This window comes from Mustela erminea, chromosome 7 (genome assembly GCF_009829155.1).
Source record: "Mustela erminea isolate mMusErm1 chromosome 7, mMusErm1.Pri, whole genome shotgun sequence".
Taxonomy (NCBI): Eukaryota; Metazoa; Chordata; class Mammalia; order Carnivora; family Mustelidae; genus Mustela; species Mustela erminea.
Genome location: NC_045620.1, coordinates 102,538,043 through 102,562,806, shown reverse-complemented (window position 1 = coordinate 102,562,806; position 24,764 = coordinate 102,538,043). Strand labels below are relative to the sequence as shown.

At 47.4% G+C, this 24,764-nt stretch overlaps 1 protein-coding gene across 1 annotated transcript; it reads left to right on the top strand.

The window, feature by feature from the left end:
* Window positions 1-8,412: 8,412 nt before the first annotated feature.
* Window positions 8,413-24,177, top strand: CD8B (CD8b molecule). Its single transcript, XM_032352704.1, has 6 exons — window positions 8,413-8,529; window positions 11,639-11,998; window positions 15,787-15,873; window positions 19,633-19,722; window positions 21,190-21,226; window positions 23,422-24,177. The coding sequence occupies exons 1-6, from the start codon at window positions 8,487-8,489 to the stop codon at window positions 23,432-23,434; spliced, it is 630 nt and encodes a 209-aa protein (XP_032208595.1). The 5' UTR covers window positions 8,413-8,486; the 3' UTR covers window positions 23,435-24,177.
* Window positions 24,178-24,764: the final 587 nt, after the last annotated feature.

Sequence of the window (24,764 nt, the reverse complement as noted above, 5' to 3'; positions counted from 1 at the left end):
GACTCAGGAAGGGCCTGAGCAGAGGTTTCAGGGCCTGAGGGAGCATGGCTGTTACAGAGGGGCTGGAAAAAATGGGGGACCGCAGTTGTGGCTGGTACTTGGAGACTGAGGATAGGTCCAGGCCAGCTGGGGGTGGCCTCAGGGACTTAATAAGGACTATTTTAAAACAATAGGGAACACAAGGGGTTTGGCTGTAGGAAGAAGAATCAGACTGACAGAAAGAAAGAGAGAGAGAAAGAGAGACGGGGAGAGAGAGAGAGAGAAAGGAAGGAAGGAAGACTGACTCTGAAAAAAGTACACAATTCTTCTGGCTGCTTCCCGGAACGTGACTCAAGGGTGTGTTAAAGCGAGCACGAAGGCTGAGTTGTAGCACCTGTAGCAGCACAGTGAGAGAAGCCGGGGCTCAGACAGGGGAGGGAGCAGCAAGGATGGAAGGCAGGGGGTAAATTCCAGGGGCCTTTCAAAGGTAAAATGGATCTCACGATACAGACATTTTCTGCCAGCACCTGAGACCTTTCTAGGCAGGGCCTGCTTCACACCGCTCAGTATGAGAGCCTATCTCTTCAATGACAAAGAACACATCTGTAGCAAAATGACACATTTAACAGAAATTTCTTCCTCCATCTTCCCTAGCAGAGATTCATCCATAGTCAACATAATAGAAAATTCTAAGATTTATGACTCTTTTCAACATGAACTTGAGGATTATGTTAGAAAGCAGAAAGCCAGAGGATTACAACCAGAGGTATGCTTTAGAAAGGTGACAGAAGATTCTGAGTACAAAGACAGAGGCCACACTGCACCCAGACCTCTAATGCTGGAGCAGGGACCCTCCTTCACGAGGACCCACACATTCTCCAGTTCCCACCCAAGGCAGAGAACAGAAGAAAATCAGTTACCCCCGAGGTCAAACTTCATCACTCCAGGCAAAGACTGGAATCTCTAAACCACTGTCAGAAAACATTAGGACCATTTCTCCAAGAATCTGTGGCTTCCAAGCCCACCCGTGCAAGGAAAGACCCCTGACCTCCATACTGCACAATGCAAGAAAGATACCAGCCACCTCTGGGAGGAGGATCCCACCAGAGCTCATCAGGCTGGCGATCACGATCAAGGCCAGGGCAGAAGGTTCAGGGAGGAGGGAAGAGGAGAATGCGACAAGGAGGAGCAGGGAGAGGGGAAGACGAAGCATCGTGAGGATGGAGATTCCCATAAAGAGAACAAGGAAAAGGCCAAGGTGCAGCCAATCAGCGCAGAAAAGCCCAAACACAGAAAGAAGAGCCACCAAGATACCACAAAGGAGGGAAGAGGGTCCCAGAGAGAGAAGACGCAACCTGGCAAAGAAAGCATGCAGGAGAGGGACTTGTGGGATGAAGCCATCCTCGGCAGTTGTTACTGATGGTGGGGATTTGGGGCCCCTGATAGTAAATGATTTGGATATGTTGGAAAGGCTGAAGCAATTCTGTGACCACCATTTGGAAGAAAATAAAACTTGACCCCCACCTCAGATTTATATTCGAATATAAAATATAGATGGCTTAATGATGTCAGTGTAAAAGCTAAAGTATAAAACTATTAGGAGAAAATATAGGAAAATTAGTTTTGGAGTGTGAATGGCCTTCTTGAATGAGATGCATTATTCAGAATCCATAAAGGTGAAAAAATAATAAGTGTAATTGCAGAAACATTTAAAATCTGTATAACAGAACATCTTTTTGTAAATTTTTTAAGAATAAATTAAAAGATAAGTATTGTATATAGGCATAGAACCTCCAGGAAGATACACTGAACTGTTGGCTCTGGGGGCAAAAACCAAGTAGGTGGGGGACAGAGGTCGCAGGCTTTTCAAAGTGTTCATTTTTTTCTATTTTGAATTAGGTAGTATCCACTACCTTTAAAAAAAAAAAAAAGATTTTTAAAATTTTTAAGTAATCTCTACACCCTGCCTTGAACTCACATCCCTTGATCTCAGGGTTGCTCTCTCTACCCACTGAGCCAGCCAGGTACCCCAAGATTAATACCTTTTAAATAAATATTTTTAACAGGAAAGCAACACACTGCCAAAAAATATTTGCAACACTCTGTATTAATATCTCCTGTGTCAGTTATCAAATTATTGCTTCTTATCTCCAAACAGCTTCTTTGCCAGTCTTTGTGAAACTGGACAATCGAAACTGGTCTCCTTTGCGCGCTGCCTTGGTGTTATTCTCTGCCAGTAGAGGGCGCTAGAGGGACATTATAAACTGGGAGCAGGAGGGACTTTTCTTCCTTTTCCTGAGGTTGCTGGTTTCCCCTAGCAGCAAGTCCTTGCCTTTGTATGTGGGACGTAGCTGCAGTCCACACCATGTGACGATTTTTTTTTTTTTTTTTTTTTTGTCCCTGGTGACCTGAGTGATCTGTGCGTTCCATATTCTCTCCGCAGCGGTCCAGATCTCAGTCATGTGGGGAGACCCTCTTCCAGGTTTCTCTCTTTCTTCCATGTTCACCTCCCTCAAGGGTCAAGGGTAGGCAAACTACAGTCTGCAGTCCAAAGCCAGCCCCCTGCCTGTTTTTGTACTGCCCCCCATCTAAGAATAGTTCTTAATGGATCTATTCTTAGAATAGAATGGATCCCATTCTCCTCATTAAAGAACTTTATTCCAAAGGTTATAGTATTATATTTTTATTATTTTTTGGAGATTTTATTTATTTATTTGAGAAAGAGTGTGAGTGCAAGTGCAAATGGGCGAGGGGCTGAGGGAGAAAATCTTAAGCAGACTCCACCCCAAACCCAGAACCTTACTCAGGGCTCTATCTCACAATCCTGAGATCATGACCTGAGCCAAAATCCAGAGTCAGTTGCTTTACTGACTGAGCCACCCAGGCGCCCCTACTATTATATTTTAAATTTTATCAATACAAAAGTCGTGGAGATTTGTATTCTGTATTGTTATACATAAATATTCCACAAAGCCTAAGATATTTACTACCTGGCCTTTTACAGAAAAAGTTTGTCAATCCCTGTTTCAGACTCTCCTTGTACTAGTTTTAGTAGTTAACAACATTTTATTAGTTTAATTTTGTTTTTATTTAATTTTCTTTCTTTAAATTACTAGAATGGTTTGTGTTCTGATTGAGCCCCAACTAATAGAGCCCTAATAGAACAAAAGTATCTACCAATTAATAAGAAAATATAAACAACTCAACAGGAAAATAGGCATTTACGTATACATTCAGTTAACAAATATTAAATTCCAGTTATTGTTCCAGGTACTAAGGATAAAGCGGAGAATGAAATACAAATAAGATACAAAGACTGAAAGAAAAGAAGGCTTTTTTGATGTATAAAATGGAGCTCATTTCTGGGCTTGAGTCATGATGAGCAGGTAACTCACCTTGATGTAGGCCTGGAAAGAATTTGAGAATCTTGAAGGTTGTGGGAGTATTCGTTGTCTGCTGACTGGTACCACCCCACAGTTGTTGAACATCTGGCATCCCTAATTCCACCTACAAAATGTCAGTAGCTGTTTCGCCTCACCTACGTGTTGAGACAATCAACATAGGCTCCCATAAATTTACAAAACATGCCCCCTTCCAGAGGTTCCTACTCACTCAGAGACAGCCTAACTTAGCTTCTGGAAGTTCAACTGACAGTTTAAAAATCAGAGCCCTGATTTCCTTTGTCCTTGATGACAACCCAGTTATGCAGGAAAAGGCTGGTATCTTAACCCCACTTATCAGATGAGGAAATCAAGGCCTGGAGGCTGGAAGAACCAAGAAATTATTCTAATCAAGATGCTCTGTGACCTGACCCACTGTTCTTTCCATCCACCTTTGTTTCCAAATGTTACTTTAAGTAATGCACAGACACAAGAAATGACAAAAGGAGGTTACTCACTTTGTTCTCTTTCCCCCTATATGCCCTGCAAGAAGAAAGTCTCCAATAAGTGCAAGGAGTGAGAACCCCCCTCCAGGAATGCAAGGTTGGTTCGACATAAGAAAATCAATCAATATAGTGTATTAATAGAACAAAATGAAAAAAACCTCAGTCGAAGCAGAAAAGGCATTTGATGAAATCCAATACCCTTTCATGGTAAAAAATACTCAGAAAACTGACAGTAGATGGGACTTCCTCACCATGATAAAATACACTTTTGAAAAGTCATAGCTAACATCATGTTCAATGATAGAAGACTAAAAACTTCTCTAAGATCAGCAAAGAGGTACAGATACCTACTCTCATCACTCTTACTCAATAACATATTGCTAGTTTTACCAGAACAATTAAAGAAAAAGAATTAAATGCATTCATATTGGAAAGAAAAAAATAAAACTATCTCTACTCTCACATGGCATGATCCTATATATAGAAAAATCTCAATCTACAAAAAACCCACAAAACTGCTAGAGCTAATAAAATCAGCGAAGTTGTAGGGTACAAACACAACACACAAAAATCAGCTGTGTTTCTATACCCCAGCAGTGAACAATCTAAAAAGGAAAATTTTTTAAAATTTCATTTATAATAGAAACCTCTCCAAAAATACCAAAGAATAAATTTAACCAAGAAGGTCAAAGATTATACTGCAAACTATATTATATTGTACTGCAAACTATATTATATTGCAAACTAAAAAATGCTGCTGAAGGAAACTAAAGAAGATTCAAATAAATGGAAAGACATCTTGTGTTCATGGATTGTAAAACTTAATATTGTTAAGATGACAAAACTATCCCAAGCAATCTACAAGTTAAATGCAATCCCATCAAAATTCCAATGGGCTTTTTTGCAGAAATGGAGAAGATGATTCTCCAATTCATACGAAAATATAAGGGGCCCTAAATAGTTAAAGCAACATTTTTTTTTAAAGATTTTATTTAGTTTGAGAGCGAGAGAGATCAGAGCAGTAGGGAGGGGCAGGGGGAGAAGCAGATTACCCCCTGAGAAGGGAGCCCTATGCAGGACTGGATCCCAGGACCCTAGGATCATGACCTGAGCCAAAGGCATCCGTTTAACTGACTATGGTACCCATAAAAAACATTTAAAAAGAAGAAAGAAGTTGAATAACTCACACTTCCCAATTTTTTTCACACTTCCTGATTTTAAAATTTATTAGAAAGTTACATGTACTATCTCCACAGAGATAGAATCAATAGGAGATTATATATATATATATATATATATATATATATATATATATATATGATACCTGATAAATATATACACACATATATATGTGTGTATATATATATATACACACACTGTATTATAAGGTTTTGGCTTATGGAATTATGGAGACTGAGAAGTCCTGTGAAATGCTGTCTGCAAGTTGGATACCCAGGAGAGCAGACAGTGTTGTTTGAAGACCTAAGGGCCTAAGGGCCACTGATATAAATTCCAGTCCAAGTTCAAAGGTCAGAGAACCAGGAGTGTGGAGGGCAAGAGAAGACAGGTGTCCCAGCTCAGGCAGATAGGCAGAGGGAGGGCAAATATAACTTTCCTCCACCTTTTTGTTTTATTCAGGCCCTCAGTGAATTGGAGGATACTCACCCATATTGGGAAAAGCATTGACTTTACTCAGTACAACAATTCAAATGTTAATCTCTTCCAGAAAGAACGTTACAGACACACCCAGAAATAAAGTTTAATCAGAAACCAGGGCATCTGTGGCCTAACCATGGTGACATAAAATTAACCATCCCATCAGCGATCAAAACAGTGTTCTGCTGGCAAATGAAGTTGGATCCCTACCTCACACCATACGAAAACAAACTCAAAGTGGATCAGCAATAGAAATACAAAAGCTAAAATTATAAAACTCTTAGAAGGACACATCAAAGTAAATATGTATGACCTAGGATTTGGCAATGGATGCTGAGATATGACCCCAAAAGCATGAACAGCAAAAGAAAAAATACCTAAATGGAACTTCATCAAAATTTAAAAGTTTTGTGCACTAAAGGACATTAAAAGGGAAAAGACAACCAACAGTACAAGAGAAAATATTTGCAAATCGTATATCAGAGAAGGATCTAGTATCTAAAATATATAAAGAGCTTTTATAACTCAATAACAAAAAAGGCAACTCAATTTTTTAAATGAGTAAAGAATTTGAATAGCCACACAAAGAAGAGATACAAATGGCCAATAAACACATGAAAAGATGTCTAATGTTAATCATTTGGGAAACGCAAATTAAAACCACAATGAGATATCACATCACAGCCACTAAGAGGGATATATTAAAAAATAAAAAAAGTAACAAGTGTCAGTGAGGATGTGGGAAATTAGAGCCCTCATCCACTATTGGTAGAGATGTAAAATGGAGCAGCTCCATGGAAAACAGTTGGACAGTTCCTCAAAAAGTTAAACATAGGAATACCATACAACAGAGCAATTACACCCCTACGTATATACCTGAGAGAATTGAAAACAAGTACTCAAATGTGTATTTGTACAAGAATGTTTATAGCAGTCTTATTCACAACAGCCCAAAGTACAAATAACCCAAATGTCCAGTAATAGGTGACTCTATAAACAAATCATCTTGTATACATACAGCAGAATACTACAACTATAGAAAGTTAATGAAGTACTGATACATGTCAAAGCATGGATGAACCTCAAAAACATTATGCTAAGTGAAGGAAGCCAGACACCAAAGGCCACATATTGTATGATTCCATTTATATGAGATGTCTGAATAGGTAAATCCTTAGAGATTAGGTGAAGATTTGGGGAGGGGGGAAGTATCACATGACTACATAATGGGTACAGAGATTTCTTTTGGGGAGACAAAAATGTTTTCGAGCTAGATAGAAGTAGGTGCTGGTTGCATGACAATGTGAATGTACTAAAGACCACTGGATGGTACCCTTTAAAATGGTTAACCTTATGTTATGCGAATTTCACTTCAGTTAAGGAGGGAAAAAAGCTTACACTATACACCAGGGCTGTCTGCCTTGTGTATGCTCAGCCTCACACTTGCTCATGGAAACAAGGAGAATTTGAGGGAGACTCTGGCCTCTGGCTGGGCTGTAGGAGCAGCCCTTCCTCCTTCACAAGGGCAAGGTCTGGGTGTTTTGTTTTGTTTTGTTTTTAATTAGTTTCAGAGGTACAATTTAGTGATTCATCAGTTGCATAGAACACCCACTGCTCATCACAACATGTGCCCTCCTTAATGCCCATCACCCAGTTACCCCATCCCCCCTTCCAGCAACCCTCAGTTTGCTTCCTACAGTTCAGTATCTCTTACAGTTTGTCACCCTCTCGGTTTTCATCTTATTTTATTTTCCCTTCCTTCCCCTATGTTCATCTGTTTTGTTTCTTAAATTCCACATACGAGTGAAATATTATGGTACTTGTCTTTCTCTAACTGGCTTATTTTGCTTAGCATAATACCCTCTAGTTCCAGCCACATGGTTGCAAATGGCAAGATTTCATTTTTTTGATGACCGAATAATATTCATTGTGTATGTATGTATGTATATACATGACATCTTCTTTATCCATTCATCTGTTGATGGACATCTGGGCACTTTCCATAGTTTGGCTATTGTGGACATGTTGCTATAAACATTTGGGAGCACGTGCCCCTTCAGATCACTACATTTGAATCTTTGGGGTAAATACCCAGTAGTGCAATTGCTGGGTGGTAGGGTAACTCTATTTTTAACTTTTTGAAGAATCTCTGTACTGTCTTCCACAGTGGCTACACAAGCTTGCATTCCCACCAACAGTATAAGAGGGTTCCCCTTTCTCTGCATCCTTGTCAACATCTGTCATTTCCTGACTTGTTCATTTTAGCCAATCTGACCAGTGTGATGTGGTATCTCACTGGTTTTGATTTGTAGTTCCCTGATGTTGAGTGATGTGATATATTTTTTTTTCATGTGTCTGTTGGCCATTTGTACATCTTCTTCAGAGAAATGTCTGCTCATGTCTTCTCAGGGCAAGGCCTCAGTCTTGGTCACTCTAGGCACCACTGAGCTGGAGGGCCTCTCCAAAAGAAAAGAAGTTTAAAACAAAACAAAACAAAGGCAGAGGGCAGAGTAGGTGGACGCAAGACGGAAGAGAAAAGATTGACCACAATTAGGGTCCAGCCCCACCCTTCACGTCTGTGGGACCTTGAGAATCCTGACTTCTCTGAGTCTCAGTGGCCTCAACTGTCGCGGGGAGTCCTGACCCTGCCAGGGCAGGACACGATCACATACGTGCCATTGTTTGGCGCTGGACAGCAGTGTCACCTCCTCCCCGGAAAGCAAAGCGGAAGGTTCTAGCGTGCTCTTTGGAAAGGCACCCGAGACCTTGGAAATGCGGGGAGAATGAGGGCGCAGAGCTTGCCAATCTCACACCGGACTCCCTCCCCTCCCCCGCCCCGTCCGGTCCTTCCCACCCCTCCTCCCTCAACCCACCCTAGCTGCCCCGCCCCGCTCCCCACCCACTGCCAGCCTGGACGGTCTCAGCAGCGTGCCGCGGGGACCAGGTGTCGCCGGGGCGTGCCAAGATGCAGCCGGGGCTCTGGCTCCTCCTGGCCGCGCAGCTCACAGGTAAGCCCGGGAGACTCGCGGGGCGCGCGCGGTTGGAGCGGGTGGTCTGCCCTGGCCCCAGGAAGAGCCTGAGCCCTAGAGTTTAGAAAAGGCTGTCCTGGCGGGATGCAGAGCCCAGAGGCCAGGGCTGTGGGGGTCCCTGGGAGGAGGCACAGCAAGCACAGACCCTGAGGGTGGAGAAGAAATTCACACGCCCCCCTTCCCGCCCCCCACCGTCTTTATCCAGGGATCCCTGGAACCCCTGGAGCTCCCCCAAAAGCCTGGAGGGGAGAGAAGAGAGGAGGGAGGGAGGCAGGGAGAAGGGTAAGGATTTAAGAAAGAAGGAAAGAGAAAGGGGAAGGAGGTACAGAGAGGAGGGGAAAAATCCACCCTTGTCTAGGGTTCCCACAGCGATGTGCCCCGGAAAGGGTTCCAGAAGCTCAGTTCTGGTTTTGATGTCCTGTACTTGGCCGCACAATCTGCCGAACACCAGGCTACTGCCCCTTCTGGGACAGGTGTGGCAGAGGACTCCCTAAGGGGTCCCCTGTCTCCCCAGCACTCCCTGGCTTGTATGTGCTGTGTGGCGGGGTTCCCGGAACCAACCAGCAGTGCTGGAGTTGGAATGTTGCAGTCGACATGTAGCAAGGAAGTCCCCCCGTCCCTCTCATAAGCCCAACAAGACTGCCACTTGGAAGAAGCCTCAAACTGCCCACTAACCTGTGATGGATTGCTGTCTTCCCCAGAAAGCCCAAAGCTGGTTATTCTGCCGACCGTGACAAGGTCTGCCAGGCCCCTGCTCTGACCCAGTGAGCTCAACCACATCTCCAGTAGAAACAAGTCCAGGCCATTCAAACCTAGTGGTTATTACTGATCTTTTTAGAAATAGCAGGTCCCTCTGAGTGTGGAATCACTGGGAGAGGTCAGATGAATACCATGAGACTGCATGGGTAGCAAGGCCCGGCTCTGAGTCTGGCACAGATACGGGGGTTGGCCACTGCCGGGTATTCAGCCTCCGGGGACAGAGGAGAGAGACCAGGGTATGTCACCTAGCAAGCCTACGTGTCAGGACACAGGAAGGGGAACATACACACAAAGCGCCAGGTCCTTTTGGGGCCCCTTGACCCCTTAAGGAGTCACATCTAGGGACGCCTGGGTGGCTCAGTTGGTTAAGAGGCTGCCTTCAGCTCAGGTCATGATCCCAGCATCCTGGAATCAAGTCCCACATCGGGCTCTTTGCTGGGCAGAGAGCCTGCTTCTCCTTCTGCCTCTACCTGCCTCTCTGTCTGCCTGTGCTAGCTCGCTCTCCCTCTCTCTCTCTGACAAATAAATAAATAAATGAATAATCTTAAAAAAAAAAAAAAAGGAGTCACTTCTGGGCTTTCTTGCAGGAATTTCAGGAGTCTGCGTATTTGCAGACCCACTGTGTGCAGAGGGGGACAGGCTAGCCACTCAGGAGAGGATCCCAGGTCTCCTCGATTCAGGGAGTGGCTCAAAGTCAGGTTGTGGGGCCCCAGACCTGGGTTTGAATCTGCATCCACCACATATGGGCTATGTGACCTTGAGCGTGGCCTTAACTTGCCTGAGCCTGTCTTTCCTCACGTGTAAAATGGGTGTAGAACAGGACCTGTTGAGGATTAAGTGACATAATGCATGCGCCACGCTGGGCACAGTTCAGTAAAGATGGGCAGCATCGTCTCTTATTATCGCCCCCAAGATATCAGTGACCCCCAAAGCAGTAAAGAAGCTCTACTCTGCTGAAAAGGCAGGACGGTGTTTAGGGAGAAAAGAGAAGAGCCAGCAGACACAAGGGCACCAGGTACCATGTCATTCTTGATGCACGCAGAAGCTTGGAGTGGCCTGTAAGTGGAGTCAAAAAGCTTACGTTTGTGGCCTAGTGCTATGGGACCATGAATCAGCCTGAGACACAAGCTTCGGCAGGATTGTGACTCTAGGCCGCTGCCTCAGTAGGCCAGCTCCCTTGGGTACACACACACTCTCTCTCTCTCTCTCACACACACACACACACACTCCCTCTAGACCCCTGTGCCCTCCATGCCTTGCAGTTCCTGGGTCTCTGCCCCGGTCTGTAGGATTTCCCTTCCCCCAACAGCTAAAATGGAAGGCTCACCAGGTCAGATTCAGTGTGTAGGACTTGGCTGTGAAGAATCCATTCAACTCTTTCCTAAAATGTCATCTGCTGCCTGTAACAACTTGGTGTGGGACATGGAGACAATGATATACCAATGGACAGCACTTTACAGTTTGCAGTGCGTTTTCTTGGACATCCTCACCCTCTCAGGCAAGCAGGGCAGAGGCGGACTCCTTGAATTCCTGCAATCCCTCCGCTGGTAGGGGGCAGAGCTGGGTTCAAGACTGGGTCTTAGAGTTCTGGTCCGGTTCTCCATGAACAAGGCCCTCTTCGTCAGTGCTTCCCATCTTGAGACTAAAATGAAATCCCAGGACTGTTCTGGGGTGTCTGTCCTTCCCTTTGGGAATGGGGATCCAGTGACCTAGCACATGCGAGGCTGAGAATTGAGTGGCACCTGTGGCAATAGTGAGTTCCTCTTGCTTGAGCAGGTCTTACAGAAAGGGTGGCTGGCCCTCTTTTAGATTGGCCAGGCCAGTCCCCAGGCTCTGCCTCTATTTGGGGATCCTCCAGGCTGCCTGAGTCTTCTCTACCTGCTTGGAGCCTGTAAAGGTCTGTCCAGAGAGTGGCAGCAGGACAAGGTGAAAGACAGCTGGCTTTGATTTCAGACCTGGAATCTTTGAGTTTGAATCCCAGGTTACTTACTAACTGTTGGTGGGACTTGAAACAAGTAACTCCATGCCTCACTTTCCTCATCTGTGTCATGGGGGGGGAAATCCTCAAATAAGTTTCAGGTTGGATTAAAATCATTCACACAAAAAGCCAGGCATATAAGCATGCAAGCAATACATGGGAGCTCTCTCCCCATCCCCTCGGTCAAACTGGCCATAAGAAACACCTGCCTTGCAGATGGTCCCCTGGGATGTAGGTGCTCAAGCTCTGAGTCCGGGAACCACCAGCGGCATTTATCATAGCCCCTGGCTCCTGCAACTGGGGTGGCTGGGCAAACATGCTAATGATCTCTGTGCCTTCTGCTTCTCCCAGTTCTCCACGGCAGCTCAGTGCTGCTGCAGACCCCGCCGTCCTTAATGATTCAGACCGACAAGACGGTGATGATGTCCTGTGAAGCCACAACCTCCCGCACTAGCACGGGCATCTTCTGGCTGAGACAGCGCCAGGCTCCAAGCCCAGACAGTCACTATGAGTTCCTGGCCGTCTGGGATTCCCGAAAAGGGATTGTGTATGGCCAAAAGGTGAAGCAAGAGAAGCTGACTGTGTTTCTGGATGCCGGCCGGTCCATTCTCAAACTAACTAGCGTGGAGCCTGCAGACAGTGGTATCTACTTCTGCATGACCATCGGGAGCCCTGAGCTGAACTTCGGGAAGGGAACTCAGCTGAGCGTGGGTAAGAATCTAGCTCAATGCTACTGATGAGCGTGGAACACCTGCTGGGTGTTGGGTGCTGGGTGCGTGCCAGGCGAGGGAGCTGCCTCTGCTCTCGGCAAGCCCCACTCTGCCAGAGAGGATGTCAGCCAGGAGCAGTAGCCCATAGCTGGTAGGAGTACACTTACCCAGGGCCAAGCAGAAGCAGGGGTTTTACGGAGTCATTTCACTTCCCACTGCCCTCTACTCTGGGAGGTAAGAAGCGGATACCTATTGCAGGTGGGTTGCTTAGAAGCATTGCTGTTTCTTTTGGGGACAAGGCAGTGCTGTCCTTCAGCCACACCAGGTCTACATGAGGCTCTGCCTAGATTGGGATCAGTTCCCAAACCTGACAGTGGTCTCAGAAATTCCCACCAAGAGTGCACACCAGGAAAAGAAGGTCCTCGCTCCCTGGACATGCCCAGTGAGAGCATTTCTAGGGCCGGCGGATGCTCTTACATACTGAATGGAGGGGCCTGTGGCTCAAACCTATGCCCAGAGGTACAGGGAGGAAGGAGACTGGACCCCAGGCCTAGCTGCAAATTCTGCTGTACTTTCACTGTGTGCCTTTGCACTGTGTCCCTCTGCTCCCTGGGCCTCAGGTTTCCCGTCTGTTTCATGGGGCTGCCGTTGGCCTCCACAACACCCTCCAACCCCAAGAAGCTGCAGTTCTGAGAGTTAAGTTCAGCACACCCCATAGAAATAGATGATAAGTCACGGATGTGATTTAAAAGCTCCTAATGCCATGTTAAAAAAGAAAAAGAAACCAGCAGAATTAATTTAAATACTACATTATTAACCGATTTATCAACAAGATCATCATTTTAACTTATAATCCATTTAAAAATTATTACTGAAATATTTTGCATACTCAGTGTTCGATGTGTTTCTTACACACGGCAACCCTCGAGTGAGACTGGCCAGTGGCACAGGGGCAGGTGGTCGCACTCTTGGACAGTGAGGAGTAAGCTCTGGGAGATGTCAGGGAATCGTGGCAGAAATTCTCAAAGACCTGCACCTGGCTTTAGCCCCTTCCCCATGTTAGACTCTGGCTGGCTGACCCCCTGCGCTCCTCCCACTGTCCTGCTTCCCTCTCACCTGGGTTCTTCTCAGGCTGGGGACTGAAGAGGGACAAGGGGACACCACCCCCCCCGGAATTGGACCACTCAGAATGGGAAGACACAGGGACAGCTGGGACAGTAGCACAATTAGGAAGACAGAAACAGAGGGAAGCTGCTGCTGCTGTCCCTTCTCACCAGTTTTGGGTCTTTAGTCAGGAGGTAGGGGTGAGGGTCAGCCCTCGGGGCGAGAAACCCAGGCATCCTCAGCAGGGTGTCGGCTGATTCCTATAATGAAAATTGGGCTTTGAGGGGTTTGGGGTTTTGGTTTAGTTTATTGTTTTTGTCTCTACAAATTTTCCCACAAATTTACCCACATTTTCCTACTCGTGAGATTTTGGGGTCTAGGAAAGATAGATGATGAAATAAACAAAACGGGCTTCTAGAAGCTTCCCCTCCACCTACACCACCACCCACTCATGCCTGGCTTTGATATTTCCAAACCCTTCATGCTGCCCAGCTCTCTGAGAATAGCAGACCCTTCCCAAAACACGTGCCCGCAACTGCGTCATCTGGCCAGAATTAGGGTGTCCAGAGCCACACCCCGCCCCTCCTGCCGGAGGCCAGCACATACTGAAGGAGGAAGCTCGAGTAGTAAAGAAAGTATCTGGAGAAAGATAGGGCCTTTGGGGTGCCGCTTAACCATACCATGGGCTCAAAAGTCCTCTCCTTTTCAAAGAGGAGAGAAGTGGGGAGATTTGAATGGGAGGTGCAGGAGGAGTCAGGAGTCATCAAGGGGATCCAGCTCTGGGCAAGAGGAAATTAAAATGGAACGAGACTCCCCACAAACCTCTCATCAGACCCAGGCCCCTGAACCCAGCCAAGACATGCGAGGCCTTGTAGAGTTGGCTCCCCTGGAGGCTTCCCGCTGACCGAGAGACCTCTGTGCCTCCTTGTGTATAAAGTAAAGGGAACGGACTCTTCCAGGGCCATCGGGAGGAACAGAGGAAACATACTGGCCCACCCTGGGAGCACCATAGCTGGTGTCCTTTTCCCTCTTACCTTAGTTTCCCTCAGCATTCCCATGGCCGAGGGACTTGACCTGATGTGCCTAACTTTTTGTCAGAAGGCACTGGCACCTGAGTCAGGGCAGCGGCTTGAGAGCCCAGAGTCAGGGTCTCTTGGCTCAGATCCTGGCAGTGCTGTTCAACGCTTTCTGAACTTTTTTTATTTTTTTAAAGATTTTATTTATTTATTTGACAGAGATCACAAGCAGGCAGAGAGGCAGGCAGAGAGAGAGAGAGGAGGAAGCAGGCTCCGCGCTGAGCAGAGAGCCGGATGCGGGACTCTATCCCAGGACCCTGGAATCATGACCCGTGCCGAAGGCAGAGGCTTTAACCCACTGAGCCACCCAGGCGCCCCAAGGCTTTCTGAACTTTGGACACACTATTTCAGTTCTCTGAGCCTAGGCCTCCTCGGGGATAAGATGGGGGTACTAGTGCCTGACCCAAAGTTGTTGGTTTCAATAAACATAAGCCGCAGCACTTGGCTGTGCCCCTAACACGTGGTGGAATTTAGCAGGGGTCCATTCTGGTGAGCTGGTTCTTCCCAGAAACCTCACGAAACCTTCAGAGGAGAGCATGTTATCTCCACTTTCTGGGGGACACTCAGGCCAGCGAGGGTCCAGACTGTCCACTTCTTATATGGAAGATTGGCCAGCCCTGAAATGACCATTTTGTGGGTGGCCCCTCCCTATCACCTTGATGCTAGAGTTTAAATTTATGGGATCACCCTCTTCCCCCTCTTACCATTTTGCAGAAAGTCATGGCAGTGAAACATCTTTGCTCACCTCCCAGAGACAAGGGATGGATTCAGCAGCATCTAGTGCTCACACCATTCCTGGCACCCCAAAGCCTCCAGTGCCTCCCTTGGCTCTGTGTGCTTGTCCCCCTGCCCTGCCCCCATGCATCAGAATGTGACCCTGGATTAGAACGAAAGAGAGGAGTGGCCCACCCAAGAATCAGGAGAGGGGTCGGGGGTCCAGGCAGGTTCTTTGCACTGTGGGGCCTCAGGGCCAGCCCCACGCATCGCTGCTGTTCATCTTTGAAATTAAAGGTTGAGACTAGAGGTCCTTCCAGCTCTGGTACTAGATTTGTAAAGACACTTATCAAGGAAAGAAAATCCCCACTGCAACCTGCCCAGTGTTGTACATATGGGAAAGGGCACCCACTTCCATTCTATGAGCTTCCTCCAACCACTTAGGAGTTGGCAGGTTGGCTGAGGGGCTGGTCTTGTCAAGGTTTCGGGGACTCTGGCTTCCCCTCAAGGTCTTCAGCCAGGGGAAGCCTGCTGTGGCCAGGGGGAGCGCAATTCCCTGGGCCTGCTGTCTTCTTTAATTCTCATGACACTCCCGAGTAGGAACTGGGAGTCATCTTTATTTCAATAGATGGGGAAACTGAGGCACGGAAAAGTGGTAGGAGTTGCTCCAAGTCACACAGCAGTTAATCAGGACTGCTGGGGCTCTGTTCAGGACCATGTAGGTGCAGAGCCCCTCTCTTTTCTGGACACCAAAGCAGCCCCCTGCTTAGGCTCTCAGATAGGTCTGAGAGTTGGGGAAACACCTACAGCAGCAACCCAGGGAACAGTCACAGGGGCTTTAGCACCTGGAGGGAAGACATGAGATTCTAACATGTGTCTTGCTTACTTTCTGTAGTTGATGTCCTTCCCACCACGGCCCAGCCCACCAAGAAGACCACCACGAAGAAAAGGTGCCGGCCCCCAAGGCCAGTGACCCAGAAGGGTGAGTTCTCCCAGCTTCCTGGACCACCAGAAGCACAGCAGGATGCCTGCCTTCCTCCCTTCCCTTTCCTTCCTTCCATAAGCCCTTTCCATGTGTGGACTCTGGCCCGTTTCTCGGGCTCCAGCCAAGCTGGGCTCAGAAGGGAAGTCGAGTATGACCACAGTGCTGCCCTCCAGCAGCTCACAGTCTAGTAGGGGACACGCTTACAAATCATCACAGGGCAAAGCCTGTGTCGCCCCAAAAACCGGCACACCATATGCCTAGCAGCATTATTCATAATGGTCAAAAAGTCGAAACTCAGAAGTCCACCAGCTGATGAATAGATGAGTTAAATTTTGAATATCCATACAATGGAGTACTATTTGGCCACAATAGACAGTACGTTACTGATGGAAGCAGCAGGATGGATGAACCTTGAAAATATTACACAGTGAAAGAAGCCAGATGCAAAAGATCCTGTATTATGGGATCCCAGAATATGACATTTCAAAGAGACAGAAAGTAGGTTAGTGGTTGCCTAAAACTGGGGGGTTGGAAAGGAATGGGGAGTGATCGTGAAAGGGTCCAGGATTTTTTGGGGGGTGAGATGAAAATATTCTAAAATTAGATTGTGGCGACTAATGGTTGCACAACTCTGTGAATATACCAAAAGCCATTAAATTACACACTTGGAGCAGGCGAACTCTCTATGTAAAGTCCATCTCAGTAAAGCTGTTAGCAACCAAAAATACCGAACCAGAAGGACCAGAACTTCAAACTTTCTCAGTTCGGATGCTTACCAGAGGACCTAACACACAGCACGTGCTAATATATGTTTGTTAATGAGTGAACAAGCTGTGTGTCTGTGCTGTAAGCACCAGACACGGCAGATGGAGACGTGCACGCATGCACGCCACACACACACACACACGCACGTGCACACACTTCCCTTGAACCATCAGCCCAACTGTGTTTCTGGAAAAATACTTAACCTCTGTCCCACAAAAGATACTGATGACAAACAGAAGGTGTCATCTGCTCCTACCCATAGGACGAATGGCAGGGAAACCACCACACTAGAGCTGCCTGGCGCTCCTGGGGTTTCCCGGTCTTAAATATGTTAAGTAACAGAAGGAGCCCGAGGACAGGCATCTAGTGGGATTCAGGCGATGAGCACAGGAAGCCACCCCATGGGGTCACAGTAATAAAGGAAGTCAGAACCCGGACACAGAAGGGCACAGTCTTGGGGAGCATAAAGGTGGAGATAGAATGACCTCATTGGAGAAAGCATCTATGCCCCACAACTTTGCCTAAAGGATTTCGGGTAGTTCATAACAGAAAATGACACAAAGGCAAACAGCAGGGCCACAAAGTTGAGGGTGACTCTAGAGAAGCAGGGAAGCCAGCTGCACCAGAGGGAACACTTGCACAAAACCAGATAACTTGCACAAACCCCTGCCCCTCTACGGCGGCATGAAGAAACTACCCCAGGCGCTGGGCTCCAGAGCCTTCATCCCAGGGTTAAATTCTAGAGGAAAGCCGCTCTGTTCGTCCTTCTCTAAGGACTGCTGAGCAATACTGAATTCTCTAACACTTCTGTTGGGGCACCTGGGTGGCTCAGTGGGTTACGTGTCTGTCTTCGGCTCAGGTCATGGTCTCAGGGTCCTGGGATCAAGCCCTGCATTGGGCTCTCTACTCAGCAGGGAGCCTGCTTCCCCCTCTCTCTCTGCCTGCCTCTCTGCCTACTTGTGATCTCTCTCTCTCTCTTTGTCAAATAAATAAATAAAATCTTAAAAAAAAAAAACACTTCTGTAAGAGATGAGGACAAAGCTCTTTGAAGTTCTTACATCATTTCTTACATGGATCCTCAGTTAAGTCCCAGGGCAAATATGCAAGTCCAGCATTAGTAGGTTATTAAGAATAACCAGGATGAGTGTGAAGGTGGCCAAATGGGGGCTGGGAGAGAAGTAGGTGGGGTTGCTTTTGGGGATGGGGGCTGTGGGACAGGGTACCCCAGTGGTAAGTCAGCCAGACTTAGGTGTGGGTCCCTGTCTGCCACTGTCTGTACTGTGTGCCCTTGGGCAGGTGACTCAGCCTCTCTGAACCTCTTTCTTCATCTGTAACATCAGGATGTTTTCCTGGCATGATTGAATGAGGTGTTGTACGTAAGGCACTCATCTTGAGGGGGGCACCCAGCTGGAGCTCAAAGTTTGTCATCGTGAATGAAACCACATGGCCACCCTGGGGAAGGGCCTGCTCCAGAAGGCTTTGGGCTGTCCCTTGAGATGACACTGAGAGGAACGGCTGGTGACCTCTAGGCTTCAGGGGACTGTGAAAACCGAGCAAGGCAAGAAAAGTCAGGCCAGATCCTACAAGTAGCCAACACATGAAAATAGGGTGATGCTAACAAATCATCAAGGACTGGAAGTGACGTATCATGTTAAACCACGACACTAGTGAAAATCAAACACTTTGATAATATCGAGGGTTGGCCAGGTGCACAGCTGGTAGTTAGGAGGGCAAATCGGTGCTGGCTTTTTAGAAGGCACTTCACAGGGCCTGGCAACTTTAGGCGGACATAGGCAATGGTTTGGCCATTCCTGTTTTCTTTTTTCTTTCTTTTTTTTTTTTTTTAAAGATTTTATTTATTTACTTGTCAGGGATAGAGGGAGAGCGAGCGAGCACAGGCAGACAGAGAGGCAGGCAGAGGCAGAGGGAGAAGCAGGCTCCCTGCTGAGCAAGGAGCCCGATATGGGACTCGATCCCAGGACGCCGGGATCATGACCTGAGCCGAAGGCAGCCGCTTAACCAACTGAGCCACCCAGGAGTCCCTGGCCGTTCCTGTTTTCAATATCTGCCTCGGGCAGGCTCCTACTTTAGGAAGAATGTACCAGCGGCTTCTCTGGGGTTTTTCGTAAAAGCAAAACATAGGAAGCAAACAAAATGCCCATCCGAGGACCAAGTAATCCATGATACATCCAAACTGCAAAGGTTACTCTGCTAGAAAAAGTGTGTGCTGAGGTATTATTTAAAAAGATTTTTCTTATTTATTTTTAGAGAGAGGTGGAGGGAGGGGCAGAGCAAGAGGGAGAGAGCGTCTCCAGCAGGCTCTGCGCTGAGCATAGAGCCTGCTGCGGGTCTCATTGTCATGACCCCGGCCTGAGCTGAAACCAAGAGTCAGACACTCAACTGACTGCCCCACCCGGGGGGCCCCCAATCTATTTAAGTGAAGAAAAAAATGGTTTGCCAAATAATTTGTACAATATAAGTCACTGTGTGCTTTAAAAAAAAAAACAAAAACCTGTATGTGTCTGTGTAAATGATGCATGTGTAAACACAAAGAGAAAGGTACCAAATTAACCATAGCATGTTTGTTTCTGTTTTTTTCCTGTGAGGGGTCTAGTTTGCCAAGGAGCTCTCTAGCCATATACTCGAATCTTTTACAATGAAAATATATTCAGCTGTCTCTTGTGTAGTTAAAATAAGAGCTTTAAAAATAAATAGTAAAAATCTCTTTACCAGGCATGAAAATTATCTCCTTTGAACATAAGTAGCTCCTGAGCTTAATTAATTTTTTAAAAGAGTGATGTAGGACACAACATTTTCTGTGTAAAATTATCTCAGTGTGCTTCAAGTACCTAGAAAGAAAGACGAGAAGAATATGCAAAAAAAAAAAAAAAAAAAGTGGCATTCCCTGGGAGGTGCGATTTCTGGTTGATTTTTCCCTCTTTGTATTTTTATGTGCTCGCCTCAGATGTTCAGTGAGTGTGTCTTTTCCAGGCCCGTCCTGTGGCCCCGTCACCCTCGGGCTCCTGGTGGCCGGAGTCCTGCTTCTGCTGGTGTCCTTGGGAGTGGCCATCCACCTACACCGTAAGTTGTGCCCTCTTGGACCACTGTGGTGGCTGCTTTTGCTGTTGGAGATGCCCCTAAGCATCCTTCCTTCTCTAGGGAAGGGGAACAGATAGCAGAAGTTTATACCCATCCCCAACCCATGGAAGCCGCAGAGGTGATTTGTGGTCTGATGCCACGCTGCAGGGATCAGAGACCATGCCGTCTCTGGAGTCAGACCTGGGCTTGAAGCCAACCCCACTATTTGCCGATCTAGGGGCCTTGGGCGTGTGCCCTGGCCTCTCTGAGCCTCAACTACCCCATTCAGAAGTAACAATGTTACTCACCTTCCAGGGTTGCTGTTGGTAAAGTCCTGCCCAGAGGTCCCAACCTGGGGTGTGAGCTCAGTCAGTGGGAATTCCCATGAACACTCAGGATGGAATCAGAACACAGAAGACATGGCACTGGGGTTTGGGTTATGTTCCCAGAAGCTCGGACTCCTCCTCCTTTGTGAGACTGCAGGGAGACTGAAGATGACTGTCTCTCGGCCACTCTGGAGACGAGATCATCTCCTGCTCTGGGCTCCCAGGCTTTAGCAGAAAAGGGGGGAGCTGCAGGGAAAGCCCACACGGCAGCCCAAGAGTCCCAGACCCTACCCCTGGCCTTTCTGCTCACCTGTGTCACCACGAGCAACTCACTGACCCTCTCTGGGCTTCTATAAAATAGGGGAGGGTGGCTCGCAGGGGCATGGACTTGATCAGTGACTCTTTTATAGGTCATAGACCCCTTTAAACTTGTGATAGCAAGTACAGACCCTCTCCCCCAAAAAATGTGTCATGTGAACATTTTTATGTAACATTGTCATTCACGGAAGGATCCATGTGTCCCCATTAAAGTTCAGTGGTCTGCAAAACTTTTCCATCAAGGATCTTGTTAATAAAAACTTGTTAAATTATGAACCCCAGCTGCAAATAGACCAGAAGTTAACTCTTAAACTCTAACTGCAAATAGGTGTATTTATTTCATATAGTAAGTATGTTATTAAATGTGTTTCATAACTGAAAAGTAATAAAAGATGAGATAGACCTGTAGATAGACATGCCCTCACTTCTTTCCCGCATCCCGGTGGGAAAAGTTGTGATTCCTCTAGCTCGAGACCACCTGTCTGCACAGCTCTCCATTCCCAACCTGCTGCGAAGGACAAACTGGCATGTTTAAGGGCACACAGGCTGGAGTAGATTCACTGAGTTTGAATTCTGGCTTTACTGCTTACTAGCTGCAAAACTTTGGGCAAGTAACTCTGTGCCATGCATGCTCTGGGACCCAGTTTCCCCATATACCCAGTGGAGATATTAAGAGGAGTCGTCACAGGTTTGCTGTGAGCCTGGCGCCAGAAAAGAGGTCTGAGGTGCTGTTTTTCCCCCTCATCTCCCTCCTCGCTCTCTGAGGCTGGGTGTCGGCACTCCACAGCCCACACCAACCCGCGTTCTTGTTTTCTTCTTCTTCCAGGCCTGCGGAGGAGAGCCCGGCTTCGTCTCCTGAAACAGTAAGTACTTAGGGCCCCAGAAAAGTGTCGGTGATGCGGCCCTGGGTATGGTATCGGCCCCTGCTGCTGCCACAGCCTCTACCTGCAGGAGCCAAAGCCAGACCCCGACCCCACCTGCAAAAAAATCTTAGACTGTATAAATAGAGGGAGCCGAAGAGTTCAGGAAGAGAGATCATCTGAACAAATGAACATTCTGGGTATTTCAAGCACGGACTTAGCTCTTAGAAATGATCACAGTCAACTCTTGCAAGCATAGAATGCAGGAGGATACCCCAAACCCTTGCCCACACAACATTTCATTTGACTTGGTCCTGCAAGGATATAGGAGGGTTATTGTTCCAGACTAGTTGAACGACTTGCTCAGAGCATTTGGGTTAGGAAAGAGCAGGACTGGATTAGAAGCCAAGGCAGTTCACTGCTTCCTTCCTTACTGGTGTGGGGCGTCGGGCAGCCTGGGTCCCTAGAGTTGGCAGAATGAAAGGCTGAGTCACACAGACATGGAAGCTAAAAAGCACTAGTTCTTCAGGCCCCTGAGCTGTGTGAGTGCGGGCAGAGCCCCCCGAGGTTGACACCTTGAGAGGCCGATGGCCAGAGGCTGCTTCCAGCCTAAGGGACTGCCAGGCCTCAGCCCGGCCATGGGCAGTGTTCTTGGATTACATTTTCTTCCTCAAAAGACTGTTTCACATCTACCTCTCTCATTAATGACAGTCCCTTCTATCTAGAGGTGTTCGGGGGGGGGGGGGGGAAGCCCATCATGCCTCTAGATTGAAGAGGGCAACAGGGCCTGGCTTGGCTTGGGGGTTCGAATCCTATCTGCCACTCACCAACCGTGGGACCGTGGGCAAGTGGCTTAAGCCCTCTGAGCCTCTGATTCTTCACCTGTAAAACAGGATCATGGTACCTGCGCCCAGCCCTGGTCCCACAAAGTCAGAGCACAAAACTCATGTCTCTGATGAAAGTCAGTTCTACCAAGGAACAAAAATGTCTTCCTAATTACTTAAAATTTAAACTCCATATAAACTCTGTATTATATTCTCTGCATTATTATATACATTATTACTTGTCTATATATTTGCTTGACTAGAGATAGTCACTGAAACATGCCTGCTGTCTTTTATGGGCAATTTTCAATGATAGCTTTGATGGTGTACCCTTCCCACAATTTGATGTGCTGGACTTAGAAGATATCCCCTACCTAAGAGACAGTAACCTGAGTGTATTTGTCTGAGCCTAGATCTGCAGAATATTCTGTTCAGCATCTTCCCCATGGTGACGTCTAATGGAGAATGAATCTCCATCAGGGTACTGCCCCTGCTCAGCCCTGTTTGTTTTTTTTTTTAGGATTTTATTTATTTGACAGACAGAGATCACAAGTAGGCAGAGAGGCAGAGAGAGAGAGGAGGAAGCAGGCTCCCTGCTAAGCAGAGCCCGACGTGGGGCTTGATCCCAGGACCCTGAGATTATGACCTGAGCCGAAGGCAGAGGCTTCAACCCACTGAGCCACCCAGGCGCCCCTTAGCCCTTTATTTTAACTTGTTCCCTGGTGATTTGATGCCAGTTTTATGGGATTTCATGCTCTGGCAAACCCAGGGGTGCTGAGGATCCGCCGAGGTGGGGAAGGAGCTGGGGGTGGTCACGGGGGGCCGCAAGCTCCCTCACCCTCTGCTCACAGTACTGCCTCATGGGCCATCTGTAGTTATACTTGCTTAAGAGAAATCATTTGAACAAAAGGGTTTGTGGCTAAAACAAAGTTTGGAAACCACGTCTAGTTTTGCTACCATGATCCGGGTGTGGGCGAAGGAGTCCATGGGCCCCACAGATCAGCTCTTCTGAACTCAAACTTCGATTTGGAGCAGACGCTCCCCAGCCCAAAGCTGAGTCTGGAAAATCTTCCCATCAGCAAGCCATATGCTTCTGGCCCCTGAGTGTACATTTGTGACTAGCTTCTCTTAGAAGGTCCTGCAGGAAGTAACACTATTCAAAGCTAGAGGGCTTTGGGTTTTGTTTTTTGAGCTTCTTAACATTTTTTTTAATGACTAAGTTGGACCCTAAGAACAGACTAACGGAAAACTCCTGGCCTGGGCTCCTTACTGGAAATACAGCCCTGGATCCTCACCTGTCATTTGTCTTTGTTACAAGAAATGCATATCATTTCCCTAAAAATAAGTGGTGTCTCAACTTGCTGTTGTTTTCAGGTTTTATAAATAAGCAAAAAATATGCTTTTGGGGTCCTGCTACAAAAATGCATTGGTCAGTAGGAAGCGACATCTGGAAAAATGAGAGAGAAGGGCTACGTTCAACTCACTCCACTGTGGAGATTTCATGGACCTGCTGAAGTTGCCTGCTTTTAACTATTGCAAGCGCTCTCTGTGGGCCTCACGCATGGGAGCAACTTGTTAGTTGGTCATCGGGAGTCACAGAGAGAAGGCTTCAGAGTCCCCCAAAAGCTTCCTGCAACTCGGAGTTGGGGGGCACACTGGAAGATGGAGTAGAAAATGCCGCCATGACACCACTTCCAGCTCCCGAACTCCCCTGGGCTGGGCTGGGGCCTTTATGTTGGCCGTCCAGCCCCCTTCTCTCCAGTTGCTTTGCCCCAAAGGGGCAGTGACATAGAGTCCTGAGTCTCTCATGGGATGGCCCAGGATGGCTCCTCCTTGGCCTTGCCAGGCTGGGGCTGACTGTCCTCATTGAGAGCCCCAGAGACCAGCCCCAGCTTGGAAACCAGCTTTCTGTGAAAGGTGGACCTGACTCCTGCGGTTACTCCAGCCTCCGGGGATGTTCTTTTGGGTCTGAGGACTTGTGGCTTTGAGAATGGGAAGTCACTTTATCTCCTATTAAGAATTTCCCCCGCTTTCACTTCTGCCCTCCCATGGCTTGTAAATTTCTCTGTCACTTTCTGTTCTTTTTATGAAAATGTCTTGGTTGTAAAAATAAAGCCCTGAATAAAAGATGCAAATGGGTCCTGTGATGGAAAAGCACAAAGCCCATCTGTACGGTAAAGATCTTGACGCTCAGCTGAAAAGAAATAACAAGGATAAAATGTGCCCGTGCTCATTTGCCCCTGTGACATGCTGTCGTCCGTGTTGTAGGCTCAAGGAGAGTCTCACAGGTTGGGAAGCACCCCAGCACCCAGCGCCAAGCAGTAGGGGCCCCAGGGCTGACCTCTGGCCGTTCCAAGCCACCTTCACTATACCTGTTTGGTTCTACTGAGTGGAACCCCAGGGAGTCCTAGCCACAGACTGCTGGCCCTGTACTGAAGAAAAGGTGAGAGGCTAGGGTCTCTCTCTCAGCTTTGATGGGGAAAGCAAATGCTAGGGGAAAATGCTGAGCTGGAAGAGGGAGTTGAGACGAGGATCTCGTGCCTTCTGAAAAAGCCCGGGGTGGGGACCTGGGCTTTCACAGTGTAAAAGCTACTGAGCCAAAAATGAGTGCAGCCTTAGGCTGAGTTAACAGAAGCATCAGGCCAACGGAGAACAGAGCCCCCACCTGCTTTTCCTGGTCTGCTGGGAGGGGCCCTTCATGAAGGGCAGTGGCAAAC